At 42.1% G+C, this 23,257-nt stretch overlaps 1 protein-coding gene across 3 annotated transcripts in view; it reads left to right on the forward strand.

The window, feature by feature from the left end:
• foxp4 (forkhead box P4) overlaps positions 1-23,257 on the forward strand; it is a 107,822-nt gene that overhangs the window by 22,667 nt on the left and 61,898 nt on the right. For all 3 annotated transcript variants that reach the window (XM_088085134.1, XM_088085132.1, XM_088085137.1), the window contains exon 2: positions 12,860-13,039. In XM_088085134.1, the coding sequence (XP_087941260.1) occupies positions 12,869-13,039 (171 nt within the window). In that variant the 5' untranslated portion in view covers positions 12,860-12,868. The remainder of the gene's footprint in view (positions 1-12,859; positions 13,040-23,257) is intronic.

Raw genomic sequence — 23,257 nt, forward strand, 5'->3', positions numbered from 1 at the left:
CTGTGATGGCCCTTCGAGGCAGGGGCCAGTCTGTTTAGCAGCAGTTTGTCTGCATTGCTCATAACATTGATCCAGTGTTGAGCTGCAGCCATAGGAAGGCTCTTTGCTGCTGAATAGGCCGTGCAGCGGTGCATCAATAAAGCAAAGTGGCCTGATGGAGAGCCCAGTGCACCCTGTTGGTCATTTGGTTAAGACAGACACATCTTATTCGATAGACAAACCCCCAACGGCTACCTTATGCTGTGTTAAATCCATTGCACATCTATACGTGCATGCAACGATTTGTGTCTTAAAGAATCTAATCCTCTTTGCTCTTTCCACTCGTCCCTTTCAAATGAACAGATCTACTGTGACTGGCTGGGAAAAAAATGAAAGGGAGGGGGGGCAAGCGAGAAAACAAACATGTTTCCCAGGCTCCAATTAGCCCACTTTTATTGCCCCTAGATATGCTCTCCCACCCTCCTCGCTCCCCCCATCACTCTCTGAAGTCTGCAAAATGCTTCACATCACTGAGTGCTTAAGCATCAGCAAAACAAAAAGAAAGAAAAAAAAAAGGTAGCAAGAGGACACGGTGACAGGAGAGGGAGGAAGAGTGAGAAATGCCACTTATGTCCATCAATGTGCATTACTGTGCAGAGGTCGTAGGCCAACATAGATTTGTTGTTTAAGCAAAGTTGTAATGAGGATATACATGTTTATTTTTCAGTGTCTTTATTAGGATACAAACAATGAGTACAGAGAACATGTACAATGAATTAAAACACCAAAAAAGTCAGAAAAAATGGCCTCTTCAGACTGAAGTCAATATTTAGTGTGAAACATAGAATCGTACAAGCATAACAAAAGGTAGCTCAAACAATCAATATCAAGCTTTGGACATGTCTTGAATGCAACCTGGTGTAAATACACCAGAAGATTAGTGTTGTAAGTCTTTAAGAGACTTCAAAAGTGGAAAGGGAAGCCATGAAATACTTGCATCTTTAGCCTGTTGAAGTTGTTTTATTCTGAAATATATGCATTTTTAATACTGCATACATATTTCCTGTATGTACTTGTTGTATTTTAGTAAAGAGACTACTCATAAATAAATACAGTATGTATGATAATTATAACCTTGCTAAAACAACACAGTTTAAGGTGGCCCAAGACTTTTGCACAGTAGTGTATTTTCTTCAAATCTTCATGGACTCCGTTAAATAAGTGTGTGTTGAAGCAGCTAGAGTTTTGCTACCATCTCCTCGCGTTCGTGTGGCGCACTGTGGGATATGTGTGTTTTGCGGTTGTTGTGTTAGTACAACATCAGTCGTTGAACGCTCACAAACAAAACAGTCTGAACTCTCCGTGCAGAAGCCATCAATTCTTAATGAGATAATGACATGCTAACATGCTTGCAGCAGCAGCTCTGTTTACAGATGAAGACAAACCACAAACAAGACACAGACATGCTGAGCCCTTTAGTTCTCCCCTCCTATACGCTTTCTTCTCGCTTCTTTTTTTCCTTCTTTATGACTTGGCCAAAACTTAGCGAGAATAACAGGTGGGGAACATCTTGATGCTGTGTGTGTGTGTGTGTGTGTATGCAATGTGTGTCTGCCGAATCGACACACACACACACACACAGTAATGAGTCAGGCGCTATAATGTGGCTGCGGACCAGATTCCCTAATAAGAGAAGAATGTTGTCCATGGCATCCAGAGTTTTCCACTGGAATCACACATTCATCCAGCCTGTTTCCTGCCCCGGGGTCTTCCTCTCGGCATGAACACACGAGGAGAGGGAACCCTCTGTCTCCCTCTCCTTCTGCCCTGCTCTCGCCATTGTGTCCCTGTGCCTCCCCTCCCCTCGTCGCCACATCCTTTTTCTCATCCTTTTCATCACTTTTTCTCTCTTCCCATCACTTAGGGTCAGTTAATGTGTGCTGCTGGAGCTCTGCCTTTTTCTTTCTCTCTGCTGGATTGTGCTTGTCTGGTTCTGGAGTGACACAAGCACATGACTCACAAAATGAGTCAGACCAATTCAGGCTTATATTGCTGAGGAAATGGTGGTGGATTAGGAGGAGAGGTGTCTTTCTCGGGCTGGTACAGGAAAACACACACATATGCACACATAGAGCTGAGTAAGAAAAGAAAAAAACATCTGTGGTTCGCCGAATCTCCAAATTAATGGAACTCTTAGTCGAGCTGCGGAGCAACTTTAAACAAACCAAGACAGAAGTTTAAAAATTCACATTCAAATACTTTAACCTTGAAATCTCCCCTTGCCAAGGCACCAGCTCCCTCTTTTTTTTTTTTTTTTCATCTGTTAAATGTTTGAGTGTTTGATAGTTTGAGGTCTATAGCAGAACCCGCCCGGGAATTAATGTCATTCATATGCCCTGCGGAAATTACTTTTGAAATGCATATAATCTAAAACATGCAAATGAGGCTGACTTTGTGCACCCTGTTTAATATGAATTATCATTTTCTGAATACCTATTATTACTGCGTACATTTCTCCAATTATATTGTTCTTTTTTTTGTCACTTTTGCATAAGGACGCACATGTGCACATCAGGAACGCCAGAAAACGCGCACACACGCACGGTCACATGCGTGCGGGCGCACACACACACACAGCAGAATGTCTTTGTGATGGGTGTATTTTAATGAGGAGTAATAAGGATGGTAATGACCCAGTCCACTTCTCTCTCTCTCTCTGTCTTTGTTACTCTCTCCCTCCATCTCTCTCTCCCTCTGTCTCTCTCAAACACTGCCTGGCACACATCTGTTAGTTTACATGAAGCCAATGTGAGGAGTAAGAGGCAACTCATTTAAAGAAAAAAAAATCTGCCTTTCGCAGATTCTGCACAAATTTACCAGTCCAAAAGTCCTTAAACAGCAAATGAAAATAACAAGGCCAAAAATACAAGTGTTGCTCATCCAGTTTTCATTAGCTAACTGAAATATTGATGCGTTTTAAAAGTGAACAGTGCATGTTTAGTTTGTCTCTTCCTCTTCTCTTTTGGTGATAAAGCACTGTTATTAATGTCCTTGTCCAAGAGGCAGACGTTTTTTTTTCCTCTGCTCTCTTCTCCTAAATTGAAATGAAGGCATCCCTTTTTCAAACGAAATACTCTATTAATTTATTTATACTGGGCCATAAATTATTCTATTAATATTAGCATGTTCCAAATTAGTATGACTTCTCTCAATGTTCCTTCTACTTCTATTAATTAGCATGCTTGTCACTATAACAAAGATTTTTCTTTCTCTGATAAATTATAAAGGAGACATTTTTTAATACAATGAGAACCGCCTGAGAAATTATTAATATTTTAGTTGTGGCCTGTAAGACAAAAGTAAGGAGAAAAGAGCAAGAAGAACAGAAAACTAACAATTGCATGGAATACATTAGAGGCTGTCACTGGTGTGCAACAGTGTTGATTTTTATTTAGCTTTTTTAAAGGAAAAAATATGTGTGTGCGTGTGTATGTGTGTGTGTGCATACTTTTGCTCGTACTGAATGCTCAGGGATATCATCTTGTTTTAGCACTTTTGGATAGGATGTGAATTAATTACCTCTGTAACAGCTTGGACCAAGTTCAAAAGTACTAAAATTCAATTAATTTGAAAAGTGGACATGCTATCATTTTCTCTGCATGTCTCCTTTAAAGTCTGGCCTGTTTTTTACTGTGGACTTATTCAATTATATTTGATTAAACTCGCTCTGATCCAATCTATTAATTAACGAGGAAATGCAAAGTGCCCGACTTGAAAGCCGATGTATAAAATTATATCATGTCCACTTTGATATTTATTTATTTATATATATTTAAATATATATATTTTCTTCTTTTACACCACCATTTTTTAAATCCATTGTAACCATTTAATAGTGTCACTCGCCGTTGCTCATTTTCAGGTAATATTAAATCTGTTCGCTTTATCGTCCTTGTAATGCAAATTTTGATCACAAATGAAATTAAGTTTCACCTAAAGGCAACTACAACAAAGCTGCCTTTCCAGACAATATACTTCCTCTTTCTATTTCCTCCACAATTTTGTCTCTTCACGCAATAAAATATAAATCATCCCTTGCAATTAAAGTTAGGAAGTTTAGTCAGGGGCGTAGCACCAGATTCTGAGCCCCATGGATAAGTAGTCTCCGTGGGCCCCCTGCCCTCATTTCTTGATCCATGTCACTCCAATGCACCTTTTATTTTTTTTTTCTCCACAAAGTCAGTTTGCTTAACTTACCTTTCCTGTCATTCTGTCTTTGGAACCCTGATTTCCCTTTCTTAGGGAAAAACATGACAGTGCACGTTGGTGCTCCAGCATTATCAGCAGTTATTCACCGAACTCTAACTGCATTTAGAGAGGAATTGTAGTGCAGGGGTGGACTAAACCTTTTTGTACATTTTAGGGTTGAGAGAGGCCTCAGAGAGCTTCTACTATATTTTTATAAGTTCTGTAGTTCACACGATTTATTCAGCCTCTTTTTTTGTGATCAACTTTTCTTTTTCTTTTTTTGCTTTTTGCTTCAAATATATAGACTCAGAGTACGATCAGAACAGCTATCACAATATCACACAAAAATAAGACTAAAAGCAAACCCCAGTGGTGTTAGCAGGACAAATGACTCCAAAATTCAGCAGTAAATAGAAATTATAATTATAACAATTCTTTGATTTTATCTGCCATCATTCTCCATACAGAGATAGTACCAGCACTAAGACCGTGCATTCTTGCCACTTAGAACTATATTAATTATATCAATGTAATTCAGCCACTTTTAATTTAGTTATGGCACCAATAACTTAGAAATAAACATTTGCAAATAAAACCAAACTTCTCATTCCAGGCTTTTGGAGGGCCCCCTTCTCATTGGGCCCTGGGTAATATGCGCTACTTTTCCCCCGACTGCCATGCCCCCGAAGTTAGTCATTTATGTGGCAAAGGTGGAGAATATCAGTGACAGGAATGAAGCATTTTCTTGTTTGAATCCTCTTTTTTCCTAATATGAATTGAAGGATAGTCCTCTTTTTTGATAGGACTGAGCATTCATGTATTATTGATGGGTCACATGCACATGCTCTCACACACACACACACACACACACATTATCAAATTTGAGAAGGCTCAAATACTTAGTGTTTGCTGTGTGTGCACGAATGAATTCTTGTCACCCATGCTACCCTGGTTTTTGACACATGGTGTCCTGAGGGTCAAACAGATCAAATTCACCGCACGGCCTCTTCACGTCACGCAAAGACGAAAATTAAATCTCAATGCACTTAACTCTCACTTTACTCATCTATTTCACCTCCATGCCATTTGTCCATTTCCCTGCTGACACTTTTTCATCTGTCTCTCTCAAAATTTCTCTTCTTTCCTCTCACTCGGTCTCTCTCTCTCTGTCTCTGTCTCTCTCTCTCTCTCTCTCTTTGTCTCCCCCCTCCTCCCTCCCTCCCCCTCACAGTGAAGGTCATTCTAATAAAGAGCTCTCGTAGGACAGAGCTGCTAATTGCTCCGCGGCGCTCTAGCTGGTTTCAGATCCAAATAAAGGCACGTCGTCTTTTTTTTCCCCCAACCTCCTCTCCCTCTTGTCCTCCATTCCTCCACCTCCCCTCTTCACCTCCATTCCACCATGTTAAATAAAATCTGAGCATTAGCTGTGTGGACTGTCATAACCTGACCTCAGCCTCCATTACCTCTCCGGACAGAGCGGGAGAGATGAAGGGGAAAGCGGTGGATTTTTCATCCTCATGATCACAGGATGATTTCCAACTGGCACACGGGAGCGCGCACACGCAAGCTTTACCTCTTTAGGAATGTACAACCCGTGATTTTAGGCTCAGATAAATGAGGTGTGCATGAAGTCCGCTCCTTCTACAAATATTTGTGTGCTCCGCGCGAGTGTATGTGTGTGTATCTTTGTGTCTGTCTCCAGTATTTCGAACAGACAGCAGTCTGCAAGCTGGTAAATCACTTACTGCACTCTAAAGGAAGGGTCGAGGTGAAGGCAGGAGTGTATGTTTGCCCCGGTCATACACACATACGGAGCGATCTCATCGGTGCGGAATGTGCTGTGTGTTTACCTATGGCTCCAGAACCCACCTGACCGAGGGAGGCTAATCTTTATGGGCTCTGTAAACAGGGACTTTGTCTTCAGAGAACTGCAGGCGGGCGAGCAGACACACAATTCACACATGGACGCGCACACGGACATACACGCCAGAGAGGAGTGGGGGAAAGAACATATATGGCAGGCTACATACTGTACAGCTAAGAGTGCATGTGCAGAGGCTACATGCACACTTAAACACTCTTTAATGCTTGGGCAAAATGAACGCCATATGGCAGACAATCATGCAGAGGTATAGAAGAATTCCCTATGTTTGTATAGCAGGTGATTTTCTTATCACTTGCACTCTGAGCCCCTCTCTTCTTCTCTGCACTCCCCAACATCAGCACTGGCTTCTTCATTAGCCATCTGCACAGCACACTAGGCCAGTGCTGCTAGTTTTCTCCCCGGCCTGATGATGCTCTTTGAAGCCAGCCTACAAGCAGCCAGCCAGTAGTAGATATTGGCCCGCCTCTGACTGACTATCTGTCTGTGGGATAATGGAGTTCACCTGTTAGCACTGGAGCAGGGCCAGGGCAGCCGCAGACATCTAGCATTAGCCCTTTACTGTTAGCCAACCTGTTAGCGCTGGCAGGCAGCCAGGGTAGCCTGGAGCAGTGCTGTTAGCTGCTAGCTTTAGCTCAGTGTGGAAGACTACCTGGCTGCTGTGGGTTCTGGTATCCTGCTGCAAATCTGGCTAGCGTGTAGCAATGGCCAGCTGCTGAGGAAACAACCAAACTTGGACAGGGAAGTGATGGAAAAAGAACTTGCAGTGTGTTTTTTATGTGTGCGCTTGCTTGTGTGAGGATATGTGTTTTATTTCTTCAGCTTTCCCCTGACCTCATTCTCTTTTATTGAAGCTAATACACGTCAGCTCAGAAATGCCACGCAGATATCCCTCCCATCCCTCTCCTTCTCCTCCCGTCATTCTTCTAGAGTCAGGGGAGCAGAGAAGATTGCACTGAGCATCTGAAACATGGAGCGATATAGATGCTGGCAGTACTTTATATTTACACTTATGTGTTTTAAGCTTTGATCAACAACTGTTTTTAATACCTTAATTATGTTCAACACAAAAAATACAAATTTCAAATGCACTGAGATTGAATTAACCCTTTAAAACCTAAGCAAACTGGCTTGATTTCTTTCAAAATCACAGGCAGAAGTTACAAGCTACAAGAAACTTGCCTGAAATGTAACAAAAAAAAACCAAAATACAAAAAGGTAACAAAACAAATCAATTGAAAAAGTATGTATATAAATAATATAAAAATAAAGAGATAAAGTAGTTATTATATTATTTTTAATAATATAATAATGATAAATAAATAAAACATTTTTTCCTATCTTTCAAATTATTATTAACTTAAGTAATAATTCATTTTTCTCTCTCTGTTTTTGTAGTCATTTTTAGGCTATTTTCTTATCACCTTTTTCTGATTTCTTGCAATTTGTGGGACATCACTTACCAAGTTAGTTAGTGCCTTTTTAACTACCTTCTCAAAGGAAATCAAACCAGTTTGCTCAGGTTTCAAAGGTTTAAATACTTTCGGAAGGCATTTAAACAAAGCACAAGAAAAATGATGCCCTTCCAGGTTTCAAATGGTTAAATGCATCATTTTGTCATTGCAGGTCAATGACAAAATGATGTTCTCAAAGGTAGAAAGTGGAAACCTGTGTCTCAATTAGCAAATTGAAAATTTGAAAGAAAAAACTCCTTTTGCTGCGGCTGAAATAGAGCAGTGCAGACTTTCTTTAAAAGAAAATGCATGAACTGTCTGACAGCAATTCATTGAATTGCATTTAGGCTGATTCTCTTCTTAGGATCAACATGTCTTGACATGCAGATTGTCTCATTAGTGAGATACTTGAATATTTGCTTGCATGGAGAGATAAAGAAGAAGGTGCTTTAGCAACAGGATATATAGGAGGTGCAGGGCTGTGGTGGAAACTCTGCCCTGAAACTATGATTATACAAGAACACCTTGTCTCTCCAATAGTATCACTCCTGGAACATTGATAACACAACCCGTGTTTACTTTTTTCTTTGTACACACAGCGTCTAACTGTGCCAGATATTTCTTTTTTTTATTTTTATTTTTCACAGTTGTTGCATCTGTCACATGTGAACCTAAGGAGTAATTAATGGAGACATAAGAGCCCAGACCTGATAGTTGGGTTTGTACTGGAGTTTGGGGTTAAAGCAGATTCCCTCGGGGCCAGTGTCACGTTTTATTTAGTGGCAGAGTCTTTGCCAGCTTGCAGGGTGAGAGTGTGAGAACATGGGCGTGTAAGTCAGTGTTCACGCTCCCTGTCAAAGCACAAAAATAAAACAGCTTTGTGATTCTTTTAAGAGACAAATCCGGGAGCTGCTCGGCTGACAGTAAATAGGACATTTTGTGGACACAATGACAGCAACATGGGTTAATTTTTATCATGTGTGTTTTTGAGTTCGTGACTGTCAATTATAATGAAATAAAGCCCCTTCGGGTAAAACAGCTAAACCAAATATTTTATGAATCCACACAGCCACTCATTGTCAACAGAGGCTCCTCCAAATTCTGTTTCCTGATTACAAAACAGGTTAGAGCTCCGATTCCTTAGATTCCTGTCTGCAGGAAGAGTGTTTCTCTTGCTCGCAAATATTGATTGAACTATCACAGATCATAGAAATAACCTATGTGGATTCTATTTCAGGGTGAAAAACTTTTAATGTTTTCCAGGGTTGAACCTGCCACTAGTTACCAGGCATAACCAGAGGGAGAAAGACAGCATGCAGAGAGTAGCAGAAAGACAGATAATTCAAGAGTCAGATGAAAGCAGATAGATGATGGAGTGTAGATACTGGTACAGACATTTTTTTTCCTCACCCCCTCCCTCCCTCTCCCTCCTCCCCCTCCTCTCCCTCCCACCCTTATTCCCTCAGTTCTTTGCCTAATAAGCAGCGTTCCTGCGAGCTGATGCAAGGCGGAGGAAACAGAACAGGCGTTCTGGGACTGCTGGAAATATTCCCACATGAGGCATAACATGATAAAGACTTATTATCTCACTAAGCTGCTGTAAACACAGATGCACACATAAATACACACTGTACACAACTCTGTCTCTCTCTCTCTCTCTCTCTCTCTCTCTCACACACACACACACACACACACACACACACACACATTCACAGAAAGTAAAACTGGTCCGGCTTTACGGTTCTGACGAGCTGTGACCAGGAGGAATCTGACAGAGCCAATCCCTCTGACAAAGCCTGAGAGTCAGCCGTTGTGAGCCAGATCACTGGGCATTTGGCTCGGCTCGTTTGAACTCCAAACACACACACACACACGAAAATCAACACACACACACACACCCGGGGCAGTGGGAAGGAACAGAGGGGAGGGCTCTGATTATTATTAGTGCTAAATTTTCGGGAACATCTGAACAAGCTTACGTGTCGAAACAGGACTCATCCCAACTCCTCTCCACTCATCAATCACACACAAACACATGCACCTAGCGCTCGCTGTGAGCTAATCCATTACAGTACAAAGGTAGGTGTCAACCTCTTAGACAAACACACACACGTATACACCGGAGTCATCAGAAAACATGTTGAGTCCCATTTCTTCTCTTCTCCATCCCAATTAAAAGGCAAAGGAGGCCTTTTATTTCCCTCTCCTCCAAACACATTCTTTATCTCTCTGATCTGCTCCCCTCCCTCCCTCGCTCGGTCCCCTCAGGGTAGTGGGAATGTCTCTCCCAACACACTCTCAGGTCAGGGGTTCAGCTGGAGGGGGTCTGAGCATGTAGAGCAAGCGAGGAAGAGACACACAGAAAGAGTGAGTAGCGGGTTGAGGCAGGCCTCTGCACGGGCAGCTCCTCTTCACTGCCAGAAACACTTAAACTTAAAGCTGTGTGTGTAGTGTGTGTTGTGTATGTGTGTGTTTGTGTGTGTGTGTGTGTGTGTGTGTGTGTGTGTGTGTGTGTGTGTGTATCATAGCCCTAATCAGAGACTTCAGGGTAGATTTATGCCCCTGCCTTTTTCCCGACCTCCATTACACCAGCTTATATACACCCATTACAGGATATGACAGAGTACACACCCTTTAGACGAGCATACCACACTTGCTGTGTGTGTGAAAGAGAGGGCACACGCTCACGTCTTTACACACTCCCCACTTTCCCATTAGGTCCTTGTCCACCTGCGAGCTCCATCTCTCTGTCTGTCTTTATCTCTCTTCCCTTCATTGCTAATAAGGTCAATGAGGAAGAGTTAGAAGCAGATGGGTGTACAGTACATTACAGCACAGCGCAGTATAGCGTGGGCTAGATAGCAGGCCAGTGATTCATGCTTAGTGAGACGTGTGATGATGCGAGGAGTTTCTACTGCGGTGCAAAGTCAGTGGACTGTACGGCGGGATCTGTTGATCACTCAGCACTATGCCTTGCTTCATAATATTACCTCAGGGAGCAGTTTGACCTAGCAGAGGTCTGGATGGAGGCGGGAGGAGACGGAAGGAAGGAGAATGAAGGAGGGAGGAAGTGCCGGGAAGAGGAATGAGGTTGGAGATTAAGTGACTAGCTTTAAATGTCACAATAACGCTCGACTTCTCGGTCTTAACTTCACAGGCGGATGGGTGCCAAGAGGGAGACAGGAGGGAGTCAATGGGGAGGAAAAATACCGCAGTGTGAATTGCGGTTGGTTTTCAGATGGTGCTGATTGTTTTGGCAAACTGGAGAAATGTGTCTGTAGGTTTCGTTAAACCAAATAAAAAGAAGTACACCTGACAAAAACAATCTCACCACTGTTTTGCCACCTGCTGTTTCCAAGGTCAAGAATGAACTTTCAGTCTAAAAAAAATGCATTGTTTCTCATATATCCTCAGGGGTATCAAAGTATGCCAGTTTTCTGTTCAGTTTTTCTGGTGAGCCTTAAGAAAGTCATCTCTATTCTGAGACAATACAGTGTTTGTTTTAAAAAAAGTGAAAAACACATTTTTTTTAACTTTTTGCAATTAATTTGGATTTCCTTGTATTTTTTTTTCCAAACTGTTAAAAGTATACTTTCACACAGAACACAAATATTGCGGAGAGAAAAGAGGGCTTTTGAACTATAAATAAAAGCATCAACCAATCATGCTGTTAAGAGCCAATGTCAAGACAATGGCAGACCTGTTGCAACTGTTACAAATTCATGTCGTAGCTGTCATGAATAGTTTTGATGCATTATTTTCACAGTATTTTGCATTTTCATGTTTATTCATCACAGCCTGGGCATGTAAAGGCCTTCACTGGGGCATTTTTCTAAGAAAAGACAAGTTTCTACAAATGTCTTTTTTTTCTCCAATGCATTGACTAGCACCAACAATATTCTATTCATCTCTATTGTATTGAGGCACCAGTAGAAAATTCAGTAGCAGGTATCCTGAAACCTTGGAAAATAAAGCGGTCTGAATGGCTAGACACCACTTGTGGGAGAATATATTTTTGGGGGGGGTATGGGTGAATTGACCTTTTAACTAGCACACCCACCAGCCCATCCACCTGCACACACTTGTGTCCCACACATAAAAACATGTTCAGGTCTCTGTCCCTCAGCAAGCATCTGGCAGCATTCCATTAACAGAGCCACCAGCGCTCTCTCACACCCTCGCCTGCTGTCAGTCTGACAGAAAAAATATATATGCGCGCGCACACACACATACACACACACACACACACACACACACACACACACACACACACACAGAGAGCTTCACCTGCTCTTGCCTCAGAGGAAAAGAAAAGTTAGATTCTCTCATGAAATGCCTTTTATTGTTTCCCCAGAAGGCATGGGTTGTACGCTTCTGAAAAAAAAAAAAAAATCGCACGCATACACACACACACAGTTGCAACACAGACGGTGGGTACAATGCCTCGATGGCGTTTTGTGTACCCACCCTGGGTTGCCGAAATAAAAGCATCAGAACTTTCCCCTTAAAAACTATGCGCTTGTGTGTGTTAATTTCTAAAACTGGATGAGGCAGAAAGGCGAGATTGAGCTTGTCATTAGGAGTTCACAGCCTGCGTGCTTGTATGAAGGTTTGTTTTGTTTTGTGTTCGCCGCCTTGTGTGTGTTCTACGCGCGTACGTGTGTGTCTCTGCGTCTCCTCTCTCCCACGCTTGGGCTCCTAACGATGGCAAATGCGCCTGTGTGTTTGCGAGGCGTTGTTTCTCAAAAACAACAACACATCCAGGAACGGCTCGTTTTGTCGGGGTTTTGTGGAAGGAACACGCTCTAATTAGAGAGGCCCTATGAAGGTGCATCAAACGGATCTCTCTCAAAGACCAACCTGCTCATGGCTCTCACACAGCGCACACATGCCACCTCTGATTATTGGAGAAATGTCTGTGTTATTTAACTATATAGCAGAGTATTAACAGCCTTGTCAGTTTAGATTTGCTGCACGTCTGATCCTAATCCATGCGTACGCTCCCAGACACACATTTACATACAGACAAAAAAGTGTCTGCTTCAGGTGTTGCTTTGTGGCCATTTGGGCATGTTTGTGTGTACTGGTGGTGGCCAAAAGCCCTTTTTCACAAAGTACACGTGCACACACATGCACATACATAAACACACACAATTCTCTATCTCTGCGTGTGTTTACTTTACTTTCCTGCCTTGTTTGTTCACTCAGATGGGAGCAGGCTTTCTGCTAAAACTGCCCAGGTCACTTTTGTTCAATCTGTGTGTTGTCTTTCCCCTCCGCCCCTCCTTCCTCTCAGGTGCCAGTGATGATGGTGGAATCAGCCTCTGAGACCATTCGAACGACACCGTCCAACCAGAACGGAGTCAGCAGCCTCAGTAGCCAATCAGATGGAGGGGGAGGTAGAGAGGGCGGGTCGAACGGAGACACCAACGGAGAGATCAGCCCAGTCGACTTACTGCACCTGCAACAGCAACAGGTGTGTGTGTGTTGTGTGTGTGTGTGTGCATGATTTTTGGGGCCTGTGTGTGCTTGCGTGTGCCTGTCATACATGCATTTGATATTGTGTTTACATATCTACCTATGTATATATGTGCTTGCGAGACTTGTTTTGCAACATCTCCCACTTGTGCAACTCCTGTGCATATGTATGGTACATTGTCTGGAACAGCATGTACACACCAGGCCGTTACATAATGTACAGATGTGACAACACGTAGTCGGCCAGATTCTGTTAATTGTCAGCCTGCGTTGTGCGAACAGTGAAAAGCTCTGACAGGTTGGCTCGTAGGTGCTTTAATTATCCACCGTTCATAATGTGCCAACTGATTCCACTGGGACAAAGTCCACCGTAATAATTCACACGCTGGAGATTCCCACTGATATATTATTACGTTACTGGTTGAGAAAATATTAGGAGACATGCCTGCCGTTTTAAGCTCCGTAGGTGAGAGAGGCCATTTTGTCCTGTCATGGGGATCAGACACACACATTCTCACAATGTAAACACACGCTCGATACAGGACTCTCAAGTAGTGTGTGTTGGAGAGTCTGTTTTATTTTTTTCACTGATCCATGAAGTGGTGTTTGTGTGTGTTTGACACGTCAGCGTGTAGTGTCTCTCCAGTTATACTGTTTATCTTGCCTCCTGTGCATCAGTCTCCTCAACACACACACACACACACACACACACACACACACACACACACACACACACACACACACACACACACACACACACACACACACACACACACACTGGCCACTGTGTCAAATGGAATTTCCAAACTTCCCAGAACTTCTTGGATGAAATTCTACATTTTTATTTCTCATTCCCCCCAAAAATCCTCATAGCTCTTTTCTGATTGCTCTCCGAAGTCTTAACACTTGGTACACACACACACACATACGCACACACAACCCTGTACCTCTATCTTTGTGAGGACCCTCATTGACAAAATGCATTCCCTAGCCCCTTACCCTAACCCTAACAATCACAATGAAATGCCTAACCCCTAACACTGATTCTAACTTAAACTTTACAACCAAGTCTTAACCCTCAAGCAGACATTCAAAGAAGTAAGGACTGGCAAAAATGTCCTCACTTTACAAAAATGTACTCACTTTGTGGCTAAAAAAACAGTGGTCCTCACTATTTGGACACGTACAAGAACACACACATACACACACACACACAGATCATTTTCTCATCCAGAGGACTCTACATTAGTCATTTGTCCATAACCACACAAGAATGTCCGCTGAGTGTTGTCATCTAATGATGGAAACTCACTGATTCATGTTTTTCAGTCACTGATGTGGCATTTGCTGCAATTGATGAAGAGATTAGGGGAGAAAGAAATTCTCCTATTTATGTTCTAGCTCTGTGAGCATGTAGGCATGTGTAACCCTCTCCCTCTGTGTGTGTGTGTTGTGTCCGCCCATCACAGAGGGTCAGTGTGAGTTCTAGGCTCTCTGACACCAGCTGAGTTTCTAGTTGAGGAAACCCAAGGGGGAAAAAAATCAGGGTTTCCTCCCTGCTGCTAAAATTATTCCCCCCTAATTATAATGATGGAGCCTTAGGTGAATAAAGAACACTCAAGGCCCTTCACTCCTGTCCTGCTCTCCCTCCTCCTCCTCCTCCTGACTGCATCCTCACCCTGCTTCCTCAGCAACCTTCATCCGAGGACACACATACACACACACACACACACACACACACACACACACACAGCCACGCACAAATGCACACGCATAAACACCAAACCTGTAGCTCATACAAAGCAGGTCTTTATTCTCTCGGACGTGTCTCTGCTCTCTATGTTTTTGCACCTGTGTGTGTGTATATGCAAGTGTGTGTGTGTGCGCACACTGGTATTTCCTCTCTTGAGCGGGTTACCAACCACAAACATACCTCCCTCTCGCTTTCCATCTTTTTCTCTTCCTCTCCCTCACTGTACTTCTTTTTCCCTCTATCCGCTGTGGACCATGAAAGACAAGCACAACCTTTCCTCCAGATCCCAGCCCTCACCTCGCATTAAAAAAAAATAATAATAAAAAAAAGAAAATGCCACATCCACATATGTAGCTGTAAATACACGGCAATTTATTGTAGCAATCCTCTATTTAGGGCTTTCTGTTAAGCTCAATTTGCACAGATTGGAAAGATTTAAGTTGTCATGAGGCAGAGGTGTGTCCTTCCTGTGCTGCGGATATTTTTTCTGGAACTGTTGTGCTTTCTGCCACAACAGCCTTCTGCTACTTTATGGCTATTTTACTGCACAGCTTAGTGGTGAGTCAGTTTACAATAAGAAGGCAGATTTATGAATTTATGAGTACGCTGTAAAATCAGAAAATTGATTTTACTTTTTTTTAATGTAGGAAACCAATTGCCATGAAAACATTATATAAATATAACTATTAGTCTTGATTTATGTTTACTTGATGTGTAATTGTTCAGTTTACTTAAAATTTAGTTATATTTATTTAATTTTGTGAAGTTTTTTCAAGTTAAAAATGACTAATTTGATTGAAGTCTTTCCAAGTATCAGCAACTTCAGTAAAGTTTACTGTGCTATATAGCTGTATTCAGCGGGGTGCAAACTCATCAATCATATTTGTCATTTTTTGTTTGTTTGCTTGCTTGTTTATTTTTCTTAAACATCAGAACTCACAGATCTCCTAACTTCATCTTTCGCAAAATCCTCTTTGTGAAGATCAAATTAAGTCAGAATAATTTGGTTTACTGAAGTTGCTAACACTTACAAAAGAACAAGGTAATTTCACTTGTCATTTTTAAGTTTCAACAACTTCACAAAATTAAATAAAAAACATCCACATTGTGAGTAAACTTGACAATAAGATATAAAGTAAACATAAATTAAGGTTAATAGTTTTTTTTATAGAAAAATCAACTTGTCAGATTTTACAATGTAATTTTCCTTTTTTTAAAAAAATATATATCAGGTCACTCTATATTTAGGTGTGTGTCTCTGCTCAGTATTATCAGCCTTTGCTTAACCCCATCATACCAATTCCTGATCTTTCCTCACCCTCTGGAGAAGATGGGAGTTCTGTTGAATGGCTGCTCTGATATCACAACCAGCTGATTTCTTTTATTATTCATCTCTTTTTCTTCTCACTCTTGCATTTATTGGCTGTGAAGAAGTATGTTGTAATGTTTCAGGGTGCTATTACCCCAATCAATCAATACATCAGCATATTCACAGTTTTCTGTGGAGGCATACAAGAAAAACACATTTTTCCTCGTAAATTCAAATAACATGGCATGAATAACCTATATATAATTGGCATTTTGTGGGTGAAGTATTCCTGTAAGTTCAGTCAGAGATTGCCAAAATTGTCAGCTTCATTTTTTTTTTTTTTTTTAACTTTTCAGGTCAAATTTAAAGTGATTGAATCAATGAATCAATGGAAGTCATACATCTCCTTTATTTTCTGAAACCTGAACAAACTCTCTGCCCATTAAGTCTTTTTAAAAACACAATATGTCTATATATTTATATGTACAGTACATATATGAAGAAACAAGGGGATGCCCTGTGAACAAAAGCACACACTTAGGCACAAATGAACACAAAGAAACAACTTTTCAGACACAAAAACTGTACCTGTGTTTTAAAGACACAGGTCTTTAAAACAAAGAGCTCAGATTAACCATATTGTGATGTTTTTCTAATGACATACTTATTCTTCCTCTTTATCATTTTATAAATCCACACATTTCACAAATGCAGTAAACGGTCCTTAAACTTTTTCAAACACTCGTACTAAAGAAGAAAGTTATTAGATTTTGTCAATATGTGACACTTGTTTTTTTTTTTTGTTTGTTTTTTTTAACCTTATTCCATCACAGTACTTGATTAAATTGAGTTTTGGTGTAGTAGTGCTGGGTGACCATTGAGGTTGTATTTTTAGCTTGTGCCCACCACTCATAAAATCAATATTGTCTGATACAGACAGCCCCTATACTGACACCGGTCACCTGACAACACTGTAAAGAACCTGCTCTCATGCTTCAACCTTAAAGTCTCCTCCTCCTCCTCCTCATCCTCCTGCTCCTGCTCTTGTTCCTTTCTCCTCCACGCTTGAGTCTCTCACCTGAAGGTGTACTGCAGACTAGTGTTGGTGCTTAAACACCATGCCAGTGCGCACTGGAGCAAAAAAGACACACACAGAACTCCTGACAGCGCCGTGTTGTCAGAACACAAAGCCGTCTTTTCCTTGGGCCCCTTGGGAACCTGAGAGAAATCACAGCCATCTCTAGCCATCAAATCCCTCCACTGGCCTCGCTCGGTCTTCCTCTCAGAGTCTCCACCTTTCTCTGACTCTCTCCTTCTCGATCTCTCTTAGATAGATAGATAGATAGATAGATAGATAGATAGATAGATGCATACACTGATCCATGGACATGGAAAACCTGGTAAATTTCACAATTACAGTTTCAGTTTAGTTGTGTGCAATGTAATGTGAAATAACAGCAAATTTGTTTTCTGAAGCTGCTGATGTAATGTAACTATTATGCATTGATGTGTAACGTTTGTTTACAATCACAAGGTTCAAGGTTCAAGGTTCATTTTTTTGTCATTTTGTACATGTTGACACATGAAAAGAACAAAACTAGTAACTCAGATCCAGCAGCGCACAATAAGTACGTTTCTTCATTTTTACCCAATGTTCATTCTCTCCCTTCATCTATGCCAGCTAGCTGATAACAAAATGTGTGGGAACCAGATAGATAGATAGATAATCAAAGGTAAATGCTGTAGGTGGTCAGATGAGGAAGTGGGTGAGTGTAGAAGAGGTATCGCGGAGATGGGACATACAGCCAAAGGAGGGGCAAAGAGGCAGCACATTTTGGGGGAAGAGGAGGGGAGTGGGGGGGGGCACTGGTGGGCTGTAGAAGAGGAATAGAGGGATGAGGGAGGGGTGTAACGCTGAGACGTGTCAGAAAAGGGCGCCTGGGCCTCCCTGTGGAATGTGGCCTGTCTGCCTCCCCAGAAAGAACAGAGTAGGAGAGAGGGGAAGAGAGAGGGAAGAAAGGGAAGAGGGGGCGAAGACCAGTTCTGCCCCATCATCGAGGGGGAGAGAGGGAGGGAGGGAGGGAAAACAAAGAGTGGAGTTATGGGGCGAGAGGAAGGAGAGGTGGAAAAGTGAGAGTGCGGTGGAGAGTGTATGGCACTTTGTTGAGGTGCCGGGCACGGGTGTAGACATGAAATGATGCATAGCAGAGGAGAAATGTAAGCAGGATAAATCCTAACAAACCTCAAAGCGTGTGTGTGTGCGTGCGTGCGTGTGTGTGTATGTATGTGTGTGTGGCTGGGTGGAGGGTGCTCTGACGAGAACCAGGTGTCTTCAATTCTTTCCTTTTATTTACGTCTCTCATCCCCCTCTCCAACCCCTTTTCTTTTCTTTTTTTTTGCAGATGTGAGTCCGCTCTTCCCCACAGTTACTTCCCCTCTATACTCACCCCTTTACAGTAGCAGGCCGGTGATGCCGGTAAGAGAGGAGGGGAAAGTAAGAGAGAGAGAGAGGAAAGAGAGAGATGGTGACAAAAAGGTGCCGTTTCCTCTTAGGAGTGCCACTCATCGGTCAGCTTAAACAACCAGGGAGGGTTTTTCCTCTCCTCTTTTTCTCTCTCTCGCTCTTAACTTGCTCTTACGCACAAATAGAAAGTGAGAGGCAGATTGTAGTGGTGGTCTTTCTTCCCCGGGGGGTTTAAAGGGAACATTGGCTGAGAAAAAGGCAGTTTTGGAAATTGGTTCGGAGCTTCGATACCCACTCCCATTTGTCATAATCTATTTTTTCTTCAGCACTTCCCCTCTTTTTGTGCTCTCTCAAATACACACACATCTTTGTTTCATTCCTTTTTCTCTTACATACACACACACAGGCTGTTACACACATGCACAGAGCTGATGTGAGTTAATGAAGGGTGTAATTAAGGAGCCACAGTGATGACTGGAGATCAGGGGGAACCGATACAGATCTCAGATATACACAAACACTGATGAAAGATAGCTGTTTTTTTTGGGTTTTTTTAATGTGCGCATGTGCGTTTGGGTTCGATGGCAGGAGCACTTTGCGGGCAGATGTATGAGATTGGTATGTGCGTTAACAGACGATAAGAGATGCTGGATGATTCAGATAACGTATGGCTTCCTGTTAGATTGGCGGGACTCTGTAATTATGGCCTGCCTGGATGGAGGTGGGGAGGTTTTAAGACGCATTCTATAGCTCCAGCCGCTCTGGCCTTTGCTAAATTATGGGAGGTGAATTTTGGTCACTGGGACAGTTATGTCGTGTTTGACCTCCAGCTCTCCGCCTGAGTTCACTTTCAGGTCAGGAGTGCAGCGGAGACGGAGGTGAAGGGGTGGCTGGAGGAGAGGAGGTGGAGATGAAGAAAAAAAAGACATTTTCAGACACATTTGCTAGTTTGTCAGTGCAGTGGGATTTAAGTTAATTACATTATACTTGCGTTTTGTGCATCTGCATGATATCCCATGTGGGTCTGGGTGTTATTTTCTTGTCTCTATGTCCGTCTGCATGTGTGTGTGTGTGCGCGTGCATGCATGTGTCCATCCGTCGCGTGTGCGGGCCAGTAAATCAGTCCCAGGCCTCTCTCTGAGTGCTGTCACCTCCTAAAAGCTTTCCCTCGGTCTGGGCCAGGCCTTCCTCTTTATGTTTGAGGTCAGTATAGTTCGCAGGTCACCAGAGGTCATGCTGAGACAGAGGAGGGGCCAGTTGGGTTGCCTAGCATCACAGAACACCCACTGCTGTTACCGCGGCGATACAAAGAGACCTATAGAACGCCAACTTCCTCTACGAGTCTTAAAGGCACCAGCAGGTCCCTTTATCCGTCCTCTTTGACTTTTACTTCCCTTTTTTCTTGCCCTGACGATCTCTCTATGGATGAATCTGCTCATACTGATTGATAGAACTATTACATGCCGAATATTTAGATACGAGACGTCCATTCTAAGCTGCTTATATTGTTCAGGGTTGCACTTTTGCATTCCTGCACTCCAGGAACGCCACAAACACACCTGCAAATCTCATGGTGAGGTATTTCACACGACTCCCCCTCCTCCTATTTCTCATTCAGAGATTTCTTTTTTTTCACACATTGAGACCTAATTCCGAGATGCTGAGATGTTGTATTTATGAGCGCCTATAAAAATTGTTTTACTGCTTTTTCCAGCCAGGCCATTGAGTGTCGGAGAATCCACTGAGTGCGATTTTTGTTCTCACTATTGACGTCCTTTCTGTTTCTTTGCTTTTGTGTTTCTCTGCTGTATGACCTCCACACACACTTTCGCTCTCTAATTACAGAGTAATGTACATGAGGGAATGCCTCTGTTGGACAAGTTCCTTGAAATCATAACCAGTGGCGCCAGCAGGGGATGGCCAAGAGGGGCCATGGCCCCCCTGATACAATTGCTGGCTGACATTACTGTCTTTAAGAGACTGTAGTGTGCTGATTTTAATTTAGTATGAAGGTAGTGGTATCTTGTAAATGTAGACAACATAAGGCATTCATTGGTTCCAACCATGTCAGCATAGATTTCTGACAACGTGGCTAAATAATGCTCCAAATTTAAGCTAAACTTTAGCTATAGAACAATTGGCATGGCCAAAGGGGTCCCTTCATCTCTCACCTCAAGATGTGTGAAAAAACTATGGGTACCCACGAGTCTCCCCTAAACTTGAGAGAAGGCTTGTTCCCATTAAATGTTTTGATCCTTCCAATCAATGTACTGTTCCAGTGAATGTATGGAATGTGAAAACAGCCTATTTGAAAAACAGTGAGTCGCCTGTATGTATAAGTTACACATTAAAACAGGATTGTTGTGGAACTTAAAATGTAAACTGTACAGGTATTAGTCTATGCACCTCAGATAATTAGTAAAATAATAAACCAAAGTATATTAGTGTGAAACTCCTTAAATCTCAAATTGACAGAGTTTTCAACTACCTACAGCTTGAGTCTACAACAAGCTGCTGTGGAGAAGCATGCTACGAGGCTAGAAGTCTTGTGGATGAATGGTAGACGAACAGTAGACATGGTCCACCAGGCCAGATCAGCCGGCATGGACACAGTTATGGTTGGTTGACCCGACCAGCCAAGAGGCTCAGAGACAAGAATAGACAGATACCAACAGGAGGATGTGTGTGAGTGTGTGTGTGTGTGTGTGTGTTTGTCCTGTCTGTTGTGGAGACTGAGTTATACACACATCCCCGGGCACCTGAAGGGGTTAGGTTGGGTTTGGTTGCCATGGGAGTGTTTGGAAGCACTTACACTGGGCCGGCCTAGCTGTGCTGTCAGGTAAATAGCACACACGTGCACGCACACACACACACATGAGAGGGGAGGGACACTTTTAGTGGAGAAGTCTCTAAAGGGGAAAAAAGTTGATTGTTGAATCTCACTCTTCAGAAGGTATCGCCATGGTGACTGAGGCCTTTTTAAGAGGTCATAGGTCAGCGTGCAAAGCTGCATGACCTCATTACTAGTACCAGTCAGTGACACAAGGGTGTGACTCTGTGTGTGTATGTGTGTGTGTGTGTGTGTGTCTGTGTGTGTGTGTGTGTGTGTCTGTGTGTCTGTGTGTCTGTGGATGTCTGCTCACATTGCTTCTGTTTTCTCTATCACAAAGCAGCGACCATAATTGGTTTCAATTGCTAAGATGCAGTGTTTCAGAGTTCATTAGGGGACGAAGCAAAAAGAATTAGTTTACAACCCCGACCCACACAGGTCAGATAGTCCTAATATCTTGGTCCCAGTTTTCTCTCTTTGCTTAAACACCTTCACCCCTTCATTCCCACTCTGGGACTCACAGAAAGTGATGGACGCCGAGAGGGGAAGGAGAGAAAGCAAAGAGTAAAGACAAAATGTGCAACGCTTACAAGGCTGCTAGGCAAGTAGTTACCCTGGAAACAGTCGAGAGCCCGGCGGTGCACACAATGAGTGCACACACATACACACCACGCACACAATAGCTGTAGAGGGCTAAAGTGTTGCTAATTAGCTAGTCTGCGCTGGTTCTTTGTGTGAGCCATTTTAAAGGAGAGATTAGAGTCAACAGGGAGGAGGAGAGGAATGTAGCTCTTCTCTCTCTCTCTCTCTGCTTTCTTCTGGAGCTCTGGGACAGTGTGTGATGGCCTTTTTTTTCACCTGAGAGACAGAGTGCATTTGTTGTCTTGTCAGTTAAGTTCTCTGTAACTAAAAACATCTGAAAAATGTAAGCTAGTGGAAGTTCATTTGAAGTAGGCAGCACTTTGACCTCTCATTGAGACAATCAAAAAAGCCAGATCAGCAAATTCTTATTTTTCTTCTTGGTGCTTAATTCATACTGTAATATATCAATATTGGTATTTATGAAAACTTAATAAGAAGATTTTTCTCTGTTGTCACTAAACTTCATGAAACTAAAATGTCAGTAATACAGCTCTAATTGTATTCATGGACACATTTCCCAAAGATACAAAATCTGTTTTTACATGATGACATTTACTCACCATTTTAATTGCTTAAGAATTATTAAGAGATAGGTTGAGTCCTACTTTAACTTAGCTGGGAATTCATCCATTTGTTGGCCGATACTTCCCAAAGACTATAGAAAACATATTTTGGATGAACAGAGATCCTTCTCAAGATGCCTTTTGGATGAAAACACATAGTGAACTCACTGTTGGCACGTCAGGGGACACACTCTACTGTTTCTTGATAATGAATGTTAACAGCAATAATCAGTTGTAATAAGCAGGAGGAGAAGTAGTTTGGCATTGTGGCTGGCACTTACCACACACGGAGATTGAATTTAGTTACATTATGATGTGTTCATGCTCTGTTCAGTAAAAATGAATATTGAATGAAGGAAAATTAGTATGGTTCTCATGATGTGTAATCTTGCAAAATGTAGTTTTTAGTGAGAAACTTGAATAAATATAGCTGTTTGAAGGAGACATTATGTTCACATAAATAAAATTGATATTATAGAGGTAATTATGATATATAAAAAAAACAAAAAGGCTATTAAAACAGTGATTTAAAAATTAAAAAAAAAAAAGTATTTGAAAGGTCTTAGTAAAGGTTGTTTAATAAATGTGTACGATTGAGTTTGTGCTCATTCAAAGGTAGTGTAATGAAGGACTGAATGCCTTTAAAACAGTTTAG

The sequence above is a fragment of the Plectropomus leopardus genome, chromosome 2 (genome assembly GCF_026936395.1).
Source record: "Plectropomus leopardus strain MGB_pleo_1.0 chromosome 2, ASM2693639v1, whole genome shotgun sequence".
NCBI lineage: Eukaryota > Metazoa > Chordata > Actinopteri > Perciformes > Serranidae > Plectropomus > Plectropomus leopardus.